Below are 21,858 nucleotides of genomic sequence, written 5' to 3'. Positions count from 1 at the left end.
CCCCTGATTGAATTGGGCGACGTTGGATTTATGGAACTCAACTTTCCGATGACAAAATTCATCTGTGTGGCCAAATAAAGACGCGGACGCTCAGGGCCCATCGGAGGCCATCTGGGCCGCTCACCGCCTCCTGCCCCGCCGCCCGGGATGGTGTCATCGCGGACCTTTCTTACGCTCCATTAGAAAATCGTGTATAAATTCAATCTCCGCTAAAAGGTAGAGATAGTCCACAGCCCAGGGCCAGGCCCCGCCACGCGCAAGGGCGGTGCTCATGTGCGGTCAGCCCCCACGGCGGGGAGGCACGGCTCTCTCCACTAATCAATTCTATTCGAGTAATTGATCGTATATTATTATTGATGAAAGCCCATCTTATGTGAGTTAGAAGGGAGTCGGTCTCGAAAGATTAGATTTGTACACGAAAATGGACGGGAAGCAGGACTGTCTCTCTTCTGAGTGGTTTACGGTGTGAGGCCTGGTGAGCCGCGGGCCGGGCCCGCTGCTCCCCTCCCTGCACGCTGGCCCCTGGGGAGGGGAGCCGGCATTTAGCAGAGAGGAGAGGGGCGGTGCGAGGAGGGATGAGCCGGTGGATGTGCCGAGCGGCTCCGGGGTCACCCTAGGCCCCCTCCCAAACCGTCAATCTCTCAGCCTGGGATGTCCCATCCGTGCTGTCCCCCGATGTCACTCACGCCATCTCTGGGTGCTCCTCTGCCTTTTACGAACTAAGATAAAATTTACACGACATAAACCTCACCGCTTGAACCCTTCGAAGTGCGCGGTTCATGGGGTCAGCATTGCACAGAGCTGGGCGGCCGTCACCACTGGGATTCCAGGCCCCTTCTTCCCGCGAGCAGCGCCCACCTGCCCGGCCCTCAGCCCTCCTGACCCCGGCCTGGCTGTTCTAGGCACGTGATCTGTTCACCCATCCACGGCTCCTCCGTTCCCGCTTGTAATTTTCGTATTTTATACGTTTAATTCACATCTTCCCGGGAAGCCACCTCTGTTTCTGGGCCCCCCGTTTTCCCGCCACGGCGTCACGTGACGCTTCCTTAAGCCTCGTCTCCGTTTCAGTCGTGGGCCCTGGGCTCTCTCGTTCTCCGTAGGGTTTATGAGAGATGGGCCTACTTTGCTGGTCTTTTTGCGGAACCAGCTCCGGGCCGTTTTAGTCCTGTTGCCGTGTGGGCCTGTTTGCTTGCTATCATCTCTCTCCTCTACCACCTTCTTACCTTTTAGAAATGTTTTCTTAGGTGACACGTTCATTCCTTCGTCTGTAGTCCTGGCTCTTCGGCGCCTAGGGTGCTACATTCCCCCCCCAACCCGGGTCCCTGCTTCCCGGGGTCCCACTGGGGGCTCCCCTGCCACTGCTCTCAGCGAGCTTCTAATTTCAGCGTTTGCTTCCGTCTACGCCACGGGGGTGGTACGGGGTCTAACTGTCTCCCAAACTCCCTTCTCCTCTTTCACTGTAAAGGAGACCTTCCTTCTAGCAGCACATTCCCACCCCCGATAAAACTACAACTCCCAGCATTCCTTGAGCTAGGCATGACCATGTGACTGGGTTCTGACTAATGGGATGTGAGCAAAAGTGATGGGGGGCAACCTTGGGGACCATGTGGGTGAGGGCACCCCTGGACCAGGGCAGCAGGACCGTGGAGCCTGGGGTCTGCTGCCTGACCACCGCCCAGCCCAGGCCTCCGGGTTAGAACGGATGCCACCGTATTACCCACAGTTCTGTTGGTTCTCTCCGGGCAGCTAAATCTGTTCTCTAAGACAAAGCAAGGGATTTTGGGGGGGTGGGTTAAAATTTTATTTATTATTTCTAATTTTTCAAGAATATGGTTAGAGAAAATTTCAACCTTTTACATTTTTCTTAAGGTTTTGTGTTTTTGTTTGTTTAACTAAGTACACTATCAATTCTGAGAAATGCTGAAGGGGTCTTGGAAAGAATTCATAACGCCCGGCTGGCGTGGCTCAGTGGTTGGGCATCGACCTATGAACCAGGAGGCGATGGTTGGATTCCCGTTCAGGGCACGTGCCCGGGTTGTGGGCTCAGTCCCCAGTGCGGGTGTGCAGGAGGCAGTCGATCAGCTATTCTTTCATCGTTGATGTTTCTATCTCTCTCCCTCTCCCTTCCTCTCTAAAATCAATAAATATATATATATATTAAAAAGAATGCATAACCTCTGAGGTAAGCTATTAAATTGAGTTTGTGGATTATGATTCCATTTCTCTAACGGAACGACTGCTTTATCGTCTGCTGGATGAGTGGTTTGAACATTGCAGTCGCTAGCAGAGTCCTGCCTTTATCCCATTCTTCTTGTATTTTTAAATAACTTGCTTCATGGAGTCAGCGGCTAAGCTGATTAGCGTATAGCACAGATTTATGTTTCATTGACCCATAAACTGTTTTCATTCTCCAGAATGTCTTTCTTGCCCCTGTGAATGTGGCCTTCCGTTCGCCTTCTCTGGACTGAAGAGGAACCCCCGCCTTTCTTCCGGCGCGTTTCCAGGCACCCCCTCGGCACCCCCTCTTTTCAGTCACTCTTCATCCCTGGCTCCCCTAAGCACACGCTGCCTGTTCCTAAACCCCAGTTCGTGGTCTCACCTTGTACCAGAGGCCTCCGCCCAGGCCCGCGCCTGGCGGCCGGCATTGTACTCCCCCTCGCCTTGCTGCTGCTCGGGGTGCTGTTCACCCCCCTCTCCTCCTCACACCCGGGAGCGACCCCCACGAGGTCACCTTCCCTCTCCCACCTGCAGGCCAGGCTCCCTGTTCTGGGTATGATAGGAAATTGAAACAGCCACCCACAGCCACCCGCAACCCCGGGCAGGCAGGCCCCTCCCGCCAGGCCAGCTCCCGCAGCCGCCGCCACGGCTCCCAGGAACCCAGATAATTCCCCCGAGTCTCCCCAACCCGGCCCCGGGCCCCGTGGCTCTAGCATCTCCTCGTTCTCAGAGAGCACCGCGGGCAGACCCTCCCCAGCCTCCCCCGGGGCTGTGTCCTGAGTCATGGTCCTTCGCTCAGATGGCCTCTGGGACATGGGCTCCCTTGAACCTTGCACATCTCGATCCTGGAGGGATGGACGGGCTGTAGGTCCTTGCCAGTTCTCCTGCCCTCGGGGCCTGGACCCTGAGGGGGCCACCTGCTGCCCCCCCTCCCAGCCAGGCACCTGACCTTTCCCCTCCCCCAGCATCCCACCTCCACACCCTCCCAGACACAGCCCTCGGCGGTAGGGCCAGAGCCTGGGCTCCTGGACCATCCCTCTCTCCACGCATGACCGCGGGCGGGCCACGAGCTCGGTTCTGTAAAGTAGAGGCCCCCTTGCTTCCGGGACCACACACAGGCGGGTCTGAATGGCAGCCCGAGAGTGGCCACCAGGGGGCCTCACTCAGCCAGGGTCCAGTTGGTCCCCAGCAGGTGCTCACACAGCAGATTTGTAAGGAGATAAAATACTTTAATGAGTGGACACGGCCCTCTGGGATGCGCTGGGACACAGACCAGGAGCCCAGGCAGCACCTAGTACTTGAGCAGCCAGCGCGGCTTGTGCTGGCTCAGCGCCGTGAAGTAGGACCACCACCAGGGCTTGCCGCCGGCCCCGGGCGGCCTCCGCGGGGGCTCCTGGCCTGGATCCTCGGGCACCCCGTGCGGGCCCGCGCCTTCCGGCGGGTCTCGGAGCCCCGGCCCGCTTCGCCGAGGCCCCTGAAGGAATTTCTTGGGTCCAGTCCCCAGGGGCTGGAGGATGAAGTCCACGCGTCCCGCCCTCCTCAGCCGGGCAGGGATGGTGACCCTCTTGATGACCTTGGAGTAGCCGGGGGCCTGAGCGATGACGATGTGGGTCCCCGGGGGCAGCAGCCTCCAGTAGTCGCCGTCCGGGGCTGTTGACAGAGAGCGGGGAATGGTGCTCAGACCTGGGCTCAGGGTCACCTTGAGGGGGTGGGGATGGGAGTCAGTGGGCGGAGAGACCCCACGTGTACCCTGGCCTCTGTAACGACCTGGATTGTTCTTCCCACCTCCTCCCTCTATCACGCTCCTATTCATCCCTCAAAACCCTGCTGAGGCACCACCTCTTCCCTGAAGCCTTCACAGACCGTCCTCCCCGTCTGTCCCCAAACCACACCGTTCCCCCCTCCCTCCCTCCTCTGCACCAGGAAACTCACATCACAGCGCATCACGATTTTCAAATCCGCTGTGAAACCCCGGGACACCTGAGCCCACTGGACGTGCCAGGGTATCAGTGGGATAGGAGCACACAGGCCCGGGGCTGGAGGCGCGCCCCCCTGTGGTGTGTGAGAAGGTGGCTTTTCCCGCAGCTATTTCTTGCGGAGCAGGGAGCATGCGTGGCCTGTTGCCGGCAGCCAGGACCTGAGCGCGCCCCCGGGGGGCCAAATGCCGCAGGAGATGCAGCTGGCGGCGAGCAGACCGGGTTCCGCGCACCCTCACCGCCCAGGCGGGCGGAGGACGGGTCAGGTCGCCCCAGGCACGCGGGGACCTGGGCCGGGACGCAGGCCCAGAAAGGTGCCCACCTGTGGTGATGTCGTGGCGAATCCCCTTGACCGAGATGCGGGCGTTCTTGACCGGCTTGCCAAACTTGTCCATCACCACCCCTTTGATGCCCCGGTGCACCTGCCGGGCCAGAGCGGAGGGTGTGGGTGTGGCCGTGCAAAGACCCGCCCAGCCAGGCCCCATCTGTCTCTCCACGGAGCCTGGGGTCTCACAGGGGCTCAGCAGCCCGAGCCCCCCCCCCCCTCCGCCCCCCGCCTCCGTGAGTGAGCCAGTTCCCTCTCCGGGCCTCGGTTTCCTCATCTGTGAAGCGAGGGTGACCGATGGGCCCATCCGTGGGGCAGGCAACCCGGCCCGGGTCTGTGAACGGCCCGCAGTCCCGCTAGAGCGTCCGGCGGACATTCCCGGCTGCAGGCCCTGAGCAGAGAACCCTCTGCCCACTGCTGACCCCCTGCGGGCCCCGCCTCCCTCATCGGAGCGGGGGCTGGTTCTGAGTTGAGTTCCTTAAGGTACGTGGGCCACCGGAAGGACACGGGCCAGGATTTGGGCCCCGGTGTCAGTCTCTGACCTTGGGCAAGCTCGTCTGTGACCTTGGGGAAGCCACCTCGCATCTCAGGGTGGCCGCCCCCCCGTCAGGCAGGGTCATGCGGCCTGCTGGGGAGCTGGGGGTAATAGGACTTAGTAATACGGACAGCGCCAGGTGGGGACACCGGGCCGCCTCCCGCCGGGCACAGGCCCTGAGCACGCCCACGGCTCCTCCCAGAACCGCCCCATCCTGCTGGCATGTCTCCTCCTAAGACAACGGCAGGGAACAAGCGAAGGCACTTTGGGCTGGAAACACGGGTCCACAGGCCACATGGCACCAGGCCGGGCCACCGGGTGGGAGGGGAAACCGCACCCTGAGCCTGGCCTCTCCCAGGAGGCTGCTCCCCCACCTGCAGTGCGGCCCCAACACCTCTCAGCTCCCTCACCTGGCCAGTCCCTCTCCCCTTCCAGATGCGGCTCATATACCTCTTCCTCCGGGAAGCCCTCCCTGACAACTGGCCACATCAGGGGCCTCCTGTGGGATCCCACGGTCCTGGGCTTCACTCTCCCAGCCCCAACCTCACTGTAATGCCCCTGACTGCCCTCCTCCCTGCAACCTGAGAGCAGCGGTCAGACACAGAGTAGGGCCGAATTCAGTGTCGGCTTGCGCTGGCTGGGTTGTATTTGGTCCTTGCTCTCAGGAGGAGTAACCAGGATGTGGCGCTTTCTGGCAGGGAAGGAGCGATGGTGAGCACCCCTCCCCTCCCGCTCCCACCCCAGGAGGTGGAGACACCCCGGAGGCCTGGTCAGGATCACCGGGCAAAAGGCCTGAATGGGCCCCGACAGGCCGATCCTTATCTGCAGGCCGCCCGGCTCTCCTGAGGGTCATCCTCAGGGGCTGCCACGCCCGGCGTGCTGCCCAGCCGTCCGCAGCCTCTGGCTCGCTATTAAATCTTCATATCCCAGCCTTCACATACAATATCCTCAGAGCCATCCCAGCACCATTTAAGGCTCCTTAAAACTCATTTTCACCAGACGGCCGTAAAATGAAATGAGCCGGGGTCTGGCCGCGAGCCATGATTGAGTGATGCCGGCCCCACACAGCCAGAGGCCGGGCGGCCATAAAACAGGAGCTGAGCGCTAATGACCAGCGGCCAGCGATGATCTCTGCTTGCTCTGCCGCTGGAGCTGCTGACCGCAGGCTCACTGCCCAGCTCGTGCCTGGAGGAAGGCTCCTGACCTTTCTAGAAAGGAGACGATCATGGACAGAACCGGGGCTCGGGGCCTGAGTTCACGCTCCAGGCAGCGGCAGGTGACTGTGGACAGCCAGGCCCGTCACCCTCTCTCTCCTCCTCCGCCGTCATTCAGCCGCTGAGGGCAGGGACAGGAGCGTGCACGGCCCAGCAACGCCCCTCCGTCTGTAAAGTGGTCGCTGTCCGCTGCCTAGGATGGTGTCAGCACTGATGCCAGGCGTGGGGAGGGGGGGCTCTGTCAGTGCTGTTCACCCCCACCCCCCACCCTGTGGCCCCTTTGGGCCATCGTGTTTCCCTCTCAGAGCCTGCTGCTCACTTTGGGTAATTTGTTAAAATGTTTGGGAAGATATAGCAGAGGTTCCCACAAACCCCTGCGTTCCTCTCACGCCCCTCCCCTCATGCAGACCCTGTGCCACCCCTCGGCTGTGAGCCACGCTGGGAGACGGAGGGCTGGGGCAGGGCTGGGGGAGGTGGTCGGACACCCAGCATCTAGTCCCCACTCGGTCACCCCAGACTTGGGTCTCCAAGTCCAGTGAGGGGTTATTTTATTTTATTATTTTTTAAAATATATTTTTATTGATTTCAGAGAGGAAGGGAGAAGGAGAGATGGAAACATCAATGATGAGAGAGAATCATTGATCGGCTGCCTCCTGCACGCCCTCTACTGGGGATTGAACCCGCAACCTGGGCATGTGCCCTGACCGGGAATCGAACCGTGACCTCCTGGTTCACGGGTCGATGCTCAACCGCTGGCTGAGCCAGGCCGGCCGGGCAAGTGAGGGATTATTTTAGCCACGTTCTCCAAGGCCCCCACTCACGGCCACCCAACTATTCCGGGGTGACCTCAGCCCCACCACGACAGTTCCCCTCCCCCTCCCCACCAGCCTGTGCCCTCCTGTCAGAGGGGCGGGCGTGCCCGAGGCCCTGGACCGCACAGATTCCCTGCCACCCAGAGCCGTCACCCCCACATTCCTACGGCCATCGGGACCCTCACCCCCCGCCCCTGCCCGAGCTCTCCTTGTCTCATCACCTTTCCCCTACTCCTTCAAGACACAGCCCAGGTACCACCTCCTCCAGGGAGCCCCCCTGGCTGTGGGGCTGGGTCAGGTGTTTCTCGTGGGCTGACCAGGTCCCTGACTCTCTCCTTGTTCGGTTGTGCCCCTTTAGGCCCAAGAGCCTTGCTATGCAGGGGTGGGAAACCTTTTCCTGCCAGGGGCCATGTGGATATTTAGAACATCTTCGAGGGCCATCAAAATTATCCACTTAAAAGTCAGCCTGCTGTATGTGGTCAAACATGTAGCTAACTCACCCCTAGTGCCTTGGCAGGGCCAGACCTAAGGATTTTGAGGGCCTTGTAAGGCCCTTGGACCAGACGTTCCCCACCCTTGCTATACAGGGACCCCACACTCCCAGGGCACGGCCTGTGGGCGGAGGCCAGTGTGAACTGGGCACTGAACTAGCAAACAGGTGAAACACAGCCGCACCTGTGGGCGTGGAGCCCGCCACACGGGGTCAGACCACGCAGAGGAGGCTGCCCCTGCCCCTGCCCCTGCCCCTGCTCCCAGCCCCAGGCCCCAGGCCCTAAGCCCCTGCTCCCAGCCCCAGCCCCAGGCCGCCGGCTCACCATCTCCATGAAGCTCAGCAGCGGCTCCTTGTTGTGCTGCCAGAGCCCGTAGAGCGCCTCCTCGGGGGGGAACTTCACGCAGCCCAGCTCCACCGTGATCTCAAAGCAGTTGCTGTGCAGGTAGTTGAAGTCGGACATGCCTGCGAGCGGCACAGGCAGTGAGCAGCCACGCGGGCACCGCTTCCCGGGCGCCGGGGTCACCACCCCGCCCTGCAGACGAGGCTGAGGCCCAGGCCCAGGCGTTTGGCCCACGGGGCAGGGGCCACGCGGCACTCGGAACCCGGCCTGCGGGCCAGCTGTGGGTGAGGGAGCGGCCTCCAGGAGAGACCCCCAGCACGTGGCCAAGCCGGTCCAGCCTGGGCCCAGGGATGGCAAGGTCCGTCCACCTGCCTGGTTCTGGCCACGGCCCAGGGCGGGGCCCTGTCACCTCCATCCCTAGGGGACACCGCCTCCCAGGCTGGGCAGCCTGGCAGAGGGAGGCTCCCAGCAACCCGTGCTGCCCGGCCCCAGCCGCTCCAGCCAGAAGCTGCGGCAGCGTCTGAGCCAGGCCCTGATGGGCAGCCCTGTGCTGGGAGCGGGGGGACCCCCGCCTGAGGAAGTCAGTGCCGCCCGGGAGCCTGGGTGCCCAGTGCCTCTGCCAGGGGCTCAGCATCCTGGCCTGCAGTGCAGCCGCGCCCCCCACATGGCCCTCGGTGCCCCGTCCGTACCCCCCCCCTGCTTCCCCTGGGGGCCCTAACTCAGGGTCCTGACTGAGACGCGGAGCCCTGCAGTCAGGAGCCCTCGAGCCTGGGTGGTGGGAGCGAGGCTGCTCTGCCCAGGAAGGGATGGCCGTGCGTGGGGAGCGGGGGGGAGCGCCCCCTGACCACGCAGGAGGGGGGACAGGCTTGCCATGCGCCCCAGCTCTGCCACCCCATCGGCCAAATGGCACCAACAGAGAGGGGCGGGCGGAGGTGGCAGGCAGAGCAGAGGTGGGCCAGCCCAGCGGGGCCTTCATGGCGCCGGGTATGAGGGTGCACCCCGCCCGGCTCTGCGCCCAGACCTCAGCGCAGCAGAAGCAAACATCAGTTCAGGCTGAATTTCGGGGAAACGACCAATGAGTGTGGGGTGTCCTGCGGCCCTGGAGCGCACGGACACAGAGCTGCGAACGCTTCGCTATCCCCACGTGTGAACTGCACTGGGGCTCCCTGCTGACCCCCAGGCAGCAGACAGGGCCAGGCCACCATGGAGTCCTGTCCGGACGCCTCATCAACCAGGAATGGCGGCGAGGTCCGCCTGCTCTGCCACCAGCAACTGGGACTCCCCTCCCCTGAGCCGGGGCCTCCCGAACAGGGGCCCAGAGTGCAGCTCCCAGAGAAGCTGAGGCAGAGGCCAAGGGCGACAGCCCCGCCCACCCCTCCCAGGTCCCGCCCCTTCGCCCCGCCTCGCCCCTCAGGACCCTCCCCTTCGCCCCGCCCCTCTCAGCCCCGCCCCTTCGCCGTGCCCCGCCCCTCCCAGGACCCGCCCCTTCGCCCTGCCCCGCCCCTCAGGACCTTCCCCTTCGCCCCGCCCACCCCTCTCAGGGCCCTCCCATTCGCCCTGGCTGCCCCTCTCAGCCCCGCCCCTCTCAGCCCCGCCCCTTCGCCCTGCCCGCTTCTCTCAGCCCGGCCCCTTATCCGCCCCACCCTCGCCTGCCCCCCAGGGTCGCACCTCCCGTGAAGCTGTACCAGTCCGCCCCGTTGATGATGCTGCCCCTCTTCAGGAAGTTGCCCCCACACCTGTTCTCCGACTTGTCCATCATCATGGGGTGGACATCCGCGTAGGCTCTGGCCAGCAACTTGAACATCTGGAAAGGAGACCAGAAAAGAGGTTCCCCAAGGCCAAGACCAGAGGTGGGTGCTCTGTAGGACACCCCAGAGCCCGGAAGATGGAGGGGCCTCCGCAACGACACCTGCAACCCAGGTAAGACAGGGGAACTGTCCACGCAGGGGCCACAGCATGTGCGAAGGCCCGGAGGTGGGACGGCCACGCTCAGGGCACCCGTGGGGGCACCTGCCTCACGGAGCCCCTGCACACCTGGCAACAGGCCCGACCTGGGGGTGGGCGCAGGAAAGGACGTGGGCAGGAGCTCGGCCGAGGCCAGGCACGGTGGGCCAGGGTAAGGGAACGAGGACCAGGCAGCGGCCCAGCTCCTGCCGCCTGAGCCCTGGGTAACCCAGCTCATCCCCGCTGGTGTGGGCTGGTCCGAGGGTGTGGTGGGCGGCACGGGCTGGAGCCCAGCCCAGGAGCAGGGCTTCCTGTGGAGCAGGTGGGCAGGCGGAGAGATGGGAGGGGCGGCTGGCCCTGGCCAGCCTGGGGGCCTTGAACGCTGCCCCGAGGCCCTGGCCCTCCTCCCCGGGTGCCATGGAACTTTGGGGTGACTTGGGACACCCTGGCCAGCCTCTCGTCAGCTCCCCTGACCCCCCAGCGCCTCTCCTGGGACCTGGTTTCCCCAGAGACCCCACGGGCTGCAGGGCTGAGGAGCGCGGATGGCCGGTTGGTGGCTGGTGGGTTCTGGCTCTGCTGGGACTCACTGAGGTGAAGGCCCCCCGCCCCCCGCCTGGGGACGTCTTCACTACCTGCCTCTGGGGGTCAGAGACGCTGCGCCCGGAGCCAGGACTCCCGCTGCCCGGGGACCAGGCCTCCCCCAGGCGTTGGCCCTGAGCTCTGACAGCCCAGGGGAGCCGCGGCCAGGGCACCGGGGAGACCACCCTGCCCCCCCCCCCCCCCCCCACACACACACTTACTGGCTCTGAGCACAGCCTGGCACCCCTGCAGGCCTGGCAGCGCTGCTTCAGGAGTTGCTACCTGAGCTAATGAGGGACCAGCGGGCGGGCCAGCAGGTGTCAGAGTGAAGGCAGCGCCTGCCCCAGCCCCTCTCCCTGGACGCAGAATTTCAGCCACAGAACAGGAAGGGACCCACCCCACCCCTTCCCAGACCCGCCTGAGCCCCAGTACCAGGCCAGGAAGGGACCCAGACAGGGGGGCTGCGGGGCTGGGGGCCTGTCAATCTCCCAGGCCTCACCCGCCCCTGCTGGGAGGACCAGAGAGGGAAGAGAGGCCGGACAGGAGGCCTCCTCAGGCCCAGGTGATGCTGGTGCCAGCATTCCTCCCCCACCCCTAGACCCGCCAGGCCCACAGGCGGGTGTCATGAGCGCGGCAGCACTGCCCTCTGCTGGCGGCTCCCGGAACTGCCCTCCCTGGACAGGAAACACCAGGCGCCGGGTGGCAGGGCAGGCGGCCGCATCCCCACCCAGAGGCTCCGGGCCCGGGGCGCTGACGAAAGGTGGGTGGGGCGGTCAGCGGGCCGGAAGGCTCCCTGGAGGAGGGGTTTGGAGCTGGAGGGAAGGCTCCTCTGAGTCAGGGCCTCTGGGCTCAGAGCAGGACCAGTACCAGGCCAGCCCGAGGGCATCACCCCCAGCGCAGCTCCCCTGTGCCCGCCGCACGCCCGCCCGCCGCGCGCCCCCCTCACCTTCTCGTCAGGCGTGGGCGAGAACATCTTCTCCTCGTGGGGGTGCTGGGAGAAGTCAAAGGGGTAGGACACCACCAGGTCGCCCCCGTGCAGGCTGGCCGACAGCACGAACGGGGCCGTCCGCATCCACTTCATTATCGCCTTCGTCTCGGGGGCCACCTGCCGGGAGGAGGGCCTCAGGCCACCACCGCGGACCCCGTCAGCGCGGCCTTGAGGACTCGGAGCAGGCGCTCGCCTGGGCCTCTCCCTGCCAGTCTCCTGCCTCGTAGGGATGCCACCCCCCCATGCCCCCCCCCGCCCCCGGGCAGCCTCCCCGGCACCGGCCCCTGAGCCCCCGCCAGGCTCGGTGCTCTTAGGGCAGGTCCCAGCGAGGAGCTGTCCCCAGAGGGTCAGGCCCTGCTGTCCGGGAGGCACCACCCTGAGGTCCTGGTGTCACTGAGACACCCCCCCCCCCCCCCCCCCGTGTGTCACCGGGCGGCGGGGCAGGGCGGCTCCTACCTTACCCCACCAGTAGTGCTGGGGGATGGCGATGTGGTCGGTGCGCGTGCCGCGGGCGGAGGCCAGGCGGTAGAACTCGGAGGTCAGGTCGGGGAAGTTGCGGTTCAGATCCAGGTTCTGTGCGTTCTGCCTCCCGCTCGTCCACCCGTTGTAGCCGGCACCCTGAAACACAGGCCCCCCTAAACATAGGCCCCCCTAAACACAGGGCCCCCTAAACAGGCCACCCCAAAACACAGGCCACCCTAAACACAGGCCCCCCCAAACACAGGCCACCCCAAACACAGGCCACCCCAAACACAGGCCACCTGGCTGAGGTCAGCACCCTGCCCTGCTCCTCTGGGGGCGGCCGTGGCTTCTCTCTGGTTTACATGATGAACCTGGGAGCATGTTCACTCTTGACCTCTGCCCTCTCTCTGGCCCCTCCCACCAGCCTCCTTGCTGACCCTCCGGCCTCAGGGCCTGGCACTGGCTGCTTCCCTGCCTGGAGTGCCCCCCACCGTTACCCACGGCTCCCCGCTTCCTGCAGGTCCGAGAGCTCCAGCCTCCAGCCAGCGCACTCGCCCGCTCGACCCCCTTTCTCATCTTCCGTCCTCTCCAGAGCGCATCACCTCTGTGACACGCCATCGGGTTCTCAGCGTCTGTCCCTCTGCCCGAGCAGGACTCGCCGATGCTGCCGCCTGCTGACTTCCTGTCCCCCAGCCCGGGGCGCACGCCCCCCCTCCACCCCCCCCCCCCCCCGCGACTACTGGCGATGGATGGGCAGCTGAATGAGTGCTCACCTCGGCGGCCGCCACCTCGTAGCCGTCGGGGTTCATGGAGGGCAGCAGGTGGATGCGGGTGGTGTTGAGCAGGCGCTGGATGCGGGCGCTGCCCAGCAGGTACTCGGAGCACAGGTACTGCGCCAGGTATATGAGCATCTCCCGGCCCGCCACCTCGTTGCCATGGATGTTGCCGATGAGCTTCACCTCGGGCTCCACTGGGGGGACACGTGACCGCCTCAGCCTGAGGGCCCCTTGGTGGTGGGGGGGGGGGGGCGGCTGGATGTTCTGGGACCCACTTATACTTGTTTTGGCCCAGGATCTCCATGGCTAATGAGGGCTCGCTGAGGTCATCACTCTTGTTGAGCTCGTTTGTTATGTCTAGTCCTAATTAGCAGCATGACGAATTGGGATATTAGTTAATGACATACGGCACCACCGTCTGCACAAATTTCACAGACAGTCATGCTGTAGTTTGTGTAATAAGTTAAGGTGTGCATTGATGCTTAGTGGGCAGGCAGACAGCCAGTGAGTGATTGGAAAGAAGGAAAGATGGAGGAAGGAAGAAAGGAAGGAAGAAAGGAAGGAAGGGAGGAAGGAAGGAAGGAAGGGAGGGAGGGAGGGAGGGAGGGAAGGAAGGAGAAGGGAGAATGAGTGGGTAGGTGGATGGGTGGATTAATAGATGGATATTGGGTGGATGGATGGGTGTATAGGCAGATAAATGGATGGGTGAACAGGTGGATAGATGAGCAGATGGATGGGCAGATGGATGGGTAGGTGGATGAATGAATGGATGGATAAACAGGTGGGTGGGTGAGTGGATAGATGGGTGGGTGGATGAACAGGTGGGTGGGTCGGTGAATGGATGGATGGGTGGATAGATGATTGGATGGATGGATGGGTGGATGGGTAAATGGACGGATGGTTGGATGGACAGGTGGATGGGTGGGTGGATGGGTGGATGTATAGATGGGTGGATGGATAGATGGATGGAAGGGTGGATGTATGGTTGGGTGGATGGATGAATGGGTGGGTGGATGGTTGGGTGGGTGGAAGGATGGTTGGATGGATGGATGGATGGATGGATGGATGGATGGATGGATGGATGGATAGGTGGATGGATGGATGGATGGATGGATGAAGGGGTGGGTGGATGGATGGATGGGTCGGTGGATGGATGGATGAAGGGGTGGGTGGATGGATGGATGGGTGGATGGATGAATGGATGGGTGGATGGTTGGCTGGGTGGATGGATGGGTGGGTGGATAGATGGTTGGGTGGGTGGATGGATGGTTGGGTGGATGGATGGATGGATGGATGGATGGATGGATGGATGGGTGGGTGGGTGGATGGATGGATGGATGGATGGATGGATGGATGGATGGTTGGGTGGGTGGATGGGTGGATGGGTGGATGGGTGGATGGATGGATGGATGGATGGATGGATGGATGGATGAATGGATGGATGGATGGATGGATGGATAGGTGGATGGATGGATGGATGAAGGGGTGGGTGGATGGATGGATGGGTGGATGGATGAATGGATGGGTGGATGGTTGGCTGGGTGGATGGATGGATGGTTGGGTGGGTGGGTGGATGGATGGATGGATGGATGGATGGATGGATGAATGGATGGATGGATAGGTGGATGGATGGATGGATGAAGGGGTGGATGGATGGATGGGTGGATGGATGAAGGGGTGGGTGGATGGATGAAGGGGTGGGTGGATGGATGAAGGGGTGGGTGGATGGATGGATGGGTCGGTGGATGGACGGGTGGGTGGATGGATGGGTGGGTGGATGGACGGGTGGGTGGATGGATGGGTGGGTGGGTGGGTGGATGAATGAAGGGGTGGGTGGATGGATGGATGGGTCGGTGAATGGACGGGTGGGTGGATGGATGGGTGGGTGGATGGACGGGTGGGTGGATGGATGGACAGGTGGGTGGATGGACGGGTGGGTGGATAGATGGATGGGTGGATGGATGAAGGGGTGGATGGATGGATGGGTGGATGGATGAAGGGGTGGGTGGATGGACGGGTGGGTGGATGGACGGGTGGGTGGATGGATGGGTGGGTGGGTGGGTGGATGGATGAAGGGGTGGGTGGATGGATGGGTGGGTGGATGGACGGGTGGGTGGATGGATGGACGGGTGGGTGGATGGACGGGTGGGTGGATGGATGGATGGGTGGATGGATGAAGGGGTGGATGGATGGATGGGTGGATGGATGAAGGGGTGGGTGGATGGATGGATGGGTGGGTGGATGGACGGGTGGGTGGATGGATGGACGGGTGGGTGGATGGACGGGTGGGTGGATGGATGGATGGGTGGATGGATGAAGGGGTGGGTGGATGGATGGATGGGTGGGTGGATGGACGGGTGGGTGGATGGATGAATTCTGGGAAAGGTAGACCAGGAGCCTGGCAGCCTCACTAGTTGTGGGACGTTGGGCGAGTCACTCTTCTCTGACCCTCACATTACTCGTCTGGAAAATGGTGTCTCCCTCCCTGGCTGTGTGCGGCCCAGGCCTTGCCGCTGTGGGGGCAAACCCTCCTGTTCCTCTGGAATTCAGGGCGTAGAGGACCCGGGCTTTCCACACAGTCATGTTCCTTGGCCATCTGCACGGGGCACCCTCACCCACATTCCAACGCTGGAGGGGAAGGGGCAGGGTGGGCATTGGCGGCTCGGGGCTGCGTGACCTCTGACCCTGTCCTGCTGCCCGAGCTATGGGATGAAAACTGGGCTGAGGGGCCAGCGCAGCACAGGTGCCGGGGCTGCTTGACTGAGATGAGGCGTATTTTTCAGTGACTTATAAGGACCAAGGGCTGAACGGGGTCGCCTCCAGCTTGATCCGCTGACTCCCATGCTCGGGGACAGACGAGCTGAGGGCGAGGCCGGAGGACTGGGCCCCTCACGCAATCTCCCGAGGAGGCCTGGGCCAGCCCTGTGCTCGATGCTCGCAGTGCCCGGGCGGGGTCCGCAGTCACCTGGCTGCACAGGGAGCAGGTGCCTCGCCTGGGGCAGAGTCTTTGCTAGAAACTCCTGATTCCCAGGCCCGACCCCAGGGCCACTCCTGCCCCTGAAACTCAGTCCCCTGGTCATTCCTCAGCGCCCGAGCTCCGGGCCTGAGTGGCCCTGTGTCAGTCATGATGGGGAGTGGACTCCCGCCCCTCCAGCTCGTGGTGGGCAGTGAACTCTCACTTTGCCCTAAAGTACAAAGCTCTACGGCCGGGGTGGCCCTCAGGATCATGTGGTCCGGCCCTGCCAAGGCACTGGGGGTGAGTTAATTAAATGTTTGACCGAATACGCAGGCTAAGTTTTAAGTGGATAATTGTGTATGGCCCGGGAGTGATGTTATAAATATGCAAACGGCCTTGGCAGGAAAAGGCTCCCCCCCCTGCAGAGGGGTGATAAAATGTGGCATTTTCTATGTGATTCTCCGTCGTCTCAAAGCAGGGCCTTTAGCCCCGGCCGGTGTGGCGCAGTGGATAGTGTCAGCCCTCGGACTGAAGGGTCTCAGTTCGATTCCGGTCAAGGGCACGTACCTCGGCTGCCCTGGTCAGGGCACATGTGGGAGGCAACCAATCCATGTGTCTCTCTCACATCCATGTTTCTATTTCTCTGTGTCTCTACACCTCCCTTCCACTATCTCTAAAAAAAAAAATCAATGGGAAAATATTCTCGGATGAGGATTAACAAACAAAACCACAGGCCCCTAGGCCTGATGCAAGTGGATGTGGGCGTGGGCCCTAAGATGGAAGAGGGGCTTTGCTCGCACGCTCTGTGTACCGTGTTCGCCAAGGAGCCAGGGTGGGCGCTGCACACCCTGCCGGGGGTGGGGCAGGGCCGCAAACAGCACAGCACACAGAGCAGCACGGTTCCCTGGAGACACGCGGGGCCCAGGCGCCTCCACTTCTCCCTGACTCGCCCCCTCTGGATCCCGGTGACATCACTCAGTGCTCCACGTGGTCGGTGGGATGTGGCCCAACTCCCGCCCCCCCCCACCCCCCCGCACCAAGCAGAGCCCTGAAGCCTCCGCCCCGACCCTGTCCCCCGAACATCAAGGCTCTGGTTAGAATACTGGGCCCCGACATGTACCCCCCAAGGCATGTGCCCCCGAAGGCGTGTGCCCCCTGAGTCCTGCCCCACAGGCTGGCTCACGCCGGCCCCTCGCGGGGGCGCCCGGCAGTGGCAGTGCTTACGCAGCTCGTGCTGGCCGGGGCGGCCCGAGAACTCGATGACCAGCAGCTCCCGGCCGTCGAAGCTGCGCCCGATGCTGTAGGTCCTGGCGACGTGGGAGCAGCGGGCGGCCGTCCGCTTCAGCACGCGCACCATCTGGGCGTAGGAGTGGTGGCTGAAGTCCACGAAGGCCAGGGGCAGCCCGGACGGCGGCGCCTCCTCCTCATCCAGGCCTCCTGGGGAGAGCGGGTGCGGGTCAGCCTCGCCCGGCTGCGGCCCCCGAGGCGGCGCTGTCTGCCTGGCCTGACCCAGGACGGCCTGCGGCCGGGACGCCCCAAGCCCTCACACCCCAGCCTCACTCACCAGGCCAATCTGTGTACGTGTGAAATGAAAACCCCTCATGCTCAGTGTCCACGGCCAGAACAGCGCCCGGCAGGTGTAGTGTGTAAAGCACACCCGCTGTGACCCCCCCTGCCGTGACCCCCCGCTGTGACCCCTTCCATGTGACCCCCTCGCTGTGACCCCCCCACTGTGACCTCCCGCTGTGACCCCCCGCTGTGACCCCCCGCTGTGACCTCCCGCTGTGACCCCCCTGCTGTGACCCCCGCTGTGACCTCCCGCTGTGACCCCCCGCTGTGACCCCCCTCTGTGACCCTCCGCTGTGACCTCACCCGCTGTGACCTCCCCGCGACCCACCCGCTGTGACCCCATCTGCTGTGACCCCCCCCACTGTGATCCCATATGCTGTGACCCCATCTGCTGTGACCCCCCCGCTGTGACCCCATCTGCTGTGACCCCACCCGCTGTGACCCACCCGCTGTGACCCCATCTGCTGTGACCCCATCTGCTGTGACCCATCCGCTGTGACCCCATCTGCTGTGACCCCCCGCTGTGACCCCAACTGCTGTGACCCCACCCGCTGTGACCCACCCGCTGTGACCCCATCTGCTGTGACCCCCGGCTGTGACCCCAACTGCTGTGACCGCACCCGCTGTGACCCACCTGCTGTGACCCCATCTGCTGTGACCCCCCCGCTGTGACCCCCCTATGACTCCACCCGCTGTGACCCCCCCACTGTGACCCCCCTATGACTCCACCCGCTGTGACCCCTCCCGCTGTGACCCCTCCCGCTGTGACCCCCCCCGTGACCCCCCCCGCTGTGACCCCATCTGCTGTGACCCCCCTGCTGTGACCCCAACTGCTGTGACCCCACCCGCTGTGACCCCCCCCATGACTCCACCCGCTGTGACCCCCCCGCTGTGACCCCTCCCGCTGTGACCCCCCACTGTGTCCCCCCCACTGTGTCCCCCCCCACTGTGTCCCCCCCGACTGTGTCCCCCCCCACTGTGTCCCCCCCCCCACTGTGTCCCCCCCCGCTAAGCCTCCCCGCTGTGTCCCCCGCTGTGACCCCCCGCTGTGACCCCCCGCTGTGACCCCTCCCGCTGTGACCCCCCACTGTGTCCCCCCCACTGTGTCCCCCCCCACTGTGCCCCCCCACTGTGTCCCCCCCCACTGTGTCCCCCCCCCGCTAAGCCTCCCCGCTGTGTCCCCCGCTGTGACCCCCCGCTGTGACCCCTCCCGCTGTGACCCCCCCCCACTGTGACCCCCCGCTGTGACGCCTGCCCCTGCGGCCCCTGCAGGCTGATCCCGGGAGCGCTAATGGTTAATGCTTCTCCCTGAGTCTCACTTCCCTGAGGTTTTGTTTCTGCTCAGAATGGTTTTCCAGGAGGAAGAAAGCAGGCGGAAGGCCATTAGGTGGCGGAGTTGCCCAAAATACTCTTTTCCAGGCCAACTCCCCGGGCTTTCCTGGGCAGGGCCCCCCTCGGGGAGTCTGGGTTCTTCCTCTGCGTCCCTGCCCGCCCACCCCTCCGGCCGGTTCCCGCCTCTGCACACCCAGCGCTGCCAGGGACCTGCTCCTGCACGGCAGCCCCTGGCGAAGGGACCCCACCCGGGCAGCTCCGGGGTGAGCTGAGCCCCTCGGGCGGGGAGAGCCGAGCTGGGACCCAGGCTGCTGGGGGCAGCCCCGGTGCAGCCCTGTCCTCCACGGCCCAGCACGAGCCCCCCCCAGCAGGTGCTCCAGATCCGTCCGCCCGCAGCCTGGGTCTCACAGCCGCCATCGGCCCCAGCTCCCTCCCTGTCACCTGCACGGTGTGTGTGCGTGCGTGTGTGTGTGTGTATGTGTGTGTGTGTGTGTGTATGTGTGTATGTGTGCACGCGCGTGTGTGTATGTGTGTATGTGTGTGTATGTGTGTGTGTATGTGTGTGTGTGTATGTGTGTGTGTGTGTGTGTGTGTGTGTGTGTGTGTGTGGCGGGGGGACGGGGGGGGGGCAACATTCCGGTGGTGTGGGCGGGCTCAGCCCCAGGTCACAGGGCCTCGCCGTGGCCCTCCGTGGCGTGAGCACGAGGCCAGAAGCAGGTGTCCTGCACACCCAGCATCACACGCTGGCCACACGGGGCCATTCACACTTCAGCTTAAATTGGTTAAAATAAAATAAAAACAGACCCTCCGCCGCGTCAGCCACACTCCAGGCTCGGTGGCCACGTGTGGCGAGGGATCTGGCTGGGACGGCACAGAGCACCTTCGTGGCAGCGGAGCTTTTGCTCCTCCCCCTCAGCACCACCGCCGAGAAGCCCTCCAGGACTTCCTCTCCCATCTCCTGAGATGAGTGCTCACCGCCACCCAGGGCTGCCCGCGCCACCTCTGCTGGTGAGTCCGCACGAGGAGCCAAGCCGTCTCTGCAGGCCCCTTCTCAGCCGCCGTCAGCCCACGGGGTCCCAAGGACCCCGCTCCCATGGGTCTGGCGGCCGGAGAGTGTCCTATGTGCCACCTTTCAGGTCCACCTCAGGCAGTGACGGCTCGGCCTCCCAGGCCTGCAGGGTCACGCCCTCCCCACACCAGCCTGGAGCACAGCCCTGGAGCACTGGGCGGGGGGGCGGGGGGCAGAGAGGGGCTGCAGTCCGGGCCCCGCCCCCCAGCCACGCTCCGACCACATCTGCACTCCTGCCCGGGCGCCTGCACGCGGGCCTCGGGCCCTGGCCGAAGACCTCCGCCCTCTGCTCAGTTGTCCTGTTGGGCCACCCAGACACCTGACTGCTCAGCACCGGGGCGGGGGGCGGGGGCGGGGGGTGGACCCCGCCCGCAGGCCCCACTCACCACGCAGCTTCTCCAGGGGGTCGTAGCAGCCCTCCTCCTCCTCCCCGAAGTAGCGGCCGCAGTCCAGGAAGTAGGGCCAGGCCATGTCGATGGCGTCGAAGGCGGGCAGGCAGGCCTCCCGCAGGCCCTCGCACACGCGCCGGCAGGGCCTGGGCGCCCGGCCACCCTCGCAGCGCGGGGGCCAGCACGGCGCAGCCCAGCAGCCGCAGGTCGGGGTTGCACTGGCCCTCGAGCAGGTGGTGCAGCACGCTGAGCAGGACGTACTCGGGGCTGGCCTCCACCGCCTCCCGCGACCGGTGCTCCAGCGGCGTGGGGAAGGCCGTCCGGTTGTAGGCGGCATCGCTGCAGGTCCTGAGCTGCAGGTCCACGCACGTGGCTGGGGGGGCAGGGGTCACAGGTCACTCCCTCCCACGAGGACCAGGAGGACCCACACCGTCATCTGTCAGCCCAAGCAGGCCCCCCAGGCCAGGCCCGCACCGAGGGGCCCAGCAGTCTGGCCTGAGAGAGGCCGGGGCGAGGGCTACTTCAGAGGAAGCCGGAGGAAGGGGAGGCGGGGGGTGGTGGGGGAAGGACCAGGGAAGGTTCCTGACGCTGACTGGGCTCTGCCGCTGGCTACTGAGCGAGCCAGGCCGGCCGGCCGCGCTGGGCCTCAGCTTCCCCATCTGTGAAATGGGTGCAGGAGAGCCTGCCTTGCAGAGGGCTTGCCGCCTTGGGGCAGCCACCAGCTGCAACACTGAGAAAGCAGTTTCCAGCTTCAACAAAAGGTCTCGTCCCTCCACTTGGAGGAGAGCAGATGCCGATCGGGCAGGAGAGGCGTGGAGGATGTCTGTTCTCCCTTCAGCTACGCCAGACGCCGCGTGGCCTGCCAACCGCCAGGAGACAGCACCCTCCTCGGTTTGCCGGGAGGAAGCAGCCGGGAGCGGGGTTCCTCCCAGCCCCGGCTCAGCAGGGCGGGCGGGGCTGCGACCCGGACACGGATGAGGGGCTGATGCTGAGGGCACCCGGGCAAGGCCGGGCCCAGCGTGTGCCGCCCGCCTGGGGCAGTGGTGAGGGGGCCGGGGGAGCAGGGGAGGGAAGGGCCAGCCCGCAGGAGCCGGACCTGGCGGGGGCCCAGGCCCAGGGCGCGGTCCTTCCTTGTCCCTTGGGTCTCATTTCCAGCTGCGTAGGAAGCGCCTGGATTTGATTAATGGGCCACGTTCCTCATCACACTCCAGAGCCATGGGTTCGGCTCTTTAAAATGCTTCAATGGGGTCAGGGTGGGGGTGGGGGGTCTGCATCGCTCCCACACACAGAAGCGGGGGCAGCCCGCGTACGTACCGCTGTCTGGGGCCGATGGCCGGCGGCAGCCGCCTGCAAAGGGAAAGCAGCTCGGTTAGGGGTGCGGATCCTGCCGTCAGTCACACCCTCAGACTTGATGCTGGCCGGGCCAACCACGCTGGCCCCACAGCTGCATCTCTGTCTCACAGCCCCCCTGCCCCCAGGTGCCCCTTCCCCCCACCAGTGCACAGGTGCGACACCGAGTCACAGGGCTCAGGTGGCTCCAGGGAGGCGGCCAGCCAGGGTGTGAGAAATTCCCTGAGTCCAGCAGCGTCTGCAAACCTGCCTCCCCCACCCACCCCTGGACAGGGTTTGCCCAGCGTCCGCCGCGCCCCGGTGCCAACACCCCCCTCACGGCCACCTTCCAGCCTCCAGAGGCTGCACATCACGTTCATAAAACTCCCAGACATCTAGCCAGGGACCCGCGGAGCCCCATGGGGGCCCACCCACCCCTGACCCACCCCACGGTAGTCGGGGTCCCTGGGAGTTGGGGCGCTGGCTCCCTGCCCTCCAGAACACTCGGCAGGTGCGGCGTTATTCTGCCTCCCGGGCCAGGGGCCAGGGGCCC

General features: G+C 64.3%; 1 protein-coding gene across 1 annotated transcript in view; it reads right to left on the bottom strand.

Annotated features, from left to right (window-relative positions):
• Positions 1-3,508: 3,508 nt before the first annotated feature.
• CPZ (carboxypeptidase Z) overlaps positions 3,509-21,858 on the bottom strand; it is a 19,744-nt gene continuing 1,394 nt past the window's right edge. The window contains 11 exon segments of the mRNA XM_070411343.1: positions 3,509-3,867; positions 4,516-4,615; positions 7,895-8,034; positions 9,581-9,716; positions 11,382-11,540; positions 11,880-12,041; positions 12,659-12,855; positions 16,842-17,054; positions 19,974-20,151; positions 20,153-20,349; positions 21,291-21,340. Of these exon segments, the coding sequence (XP_070267444.1) occupies positions 3,509-3,867; positions 4,516-4,615; positions 7,895-8,034; positions 9,581-9,716; positions 11,382-11,540; positions 11,880-12,041; positions 12,659-12,855; positions 16,842-17,054; positions 19,974-20,151; positions 20,153-20,349; positions 21,291-21,340 (1,891 nt within the window).

This window comes from Myotis yumanensis, unplaced genomic scaffold, assembly GCF_028538775.1.
Source record: "Myotis yumanensis isolate MYYU_CA2020_CCGP unplaced genomic scaffold, mMyoYum1.0.hap1 SCAF_1, whole genome shotgun sequence".
Lineage (NCBI taxonomy): Eukaryota > Metazoa > Chordata > Mammalia > Chiroptera > Vespertilionidae > Myotis > Myotis yumanensis.
This window is presented reverse-complemented; position numbering and strand designations above follow the sequence as displayed.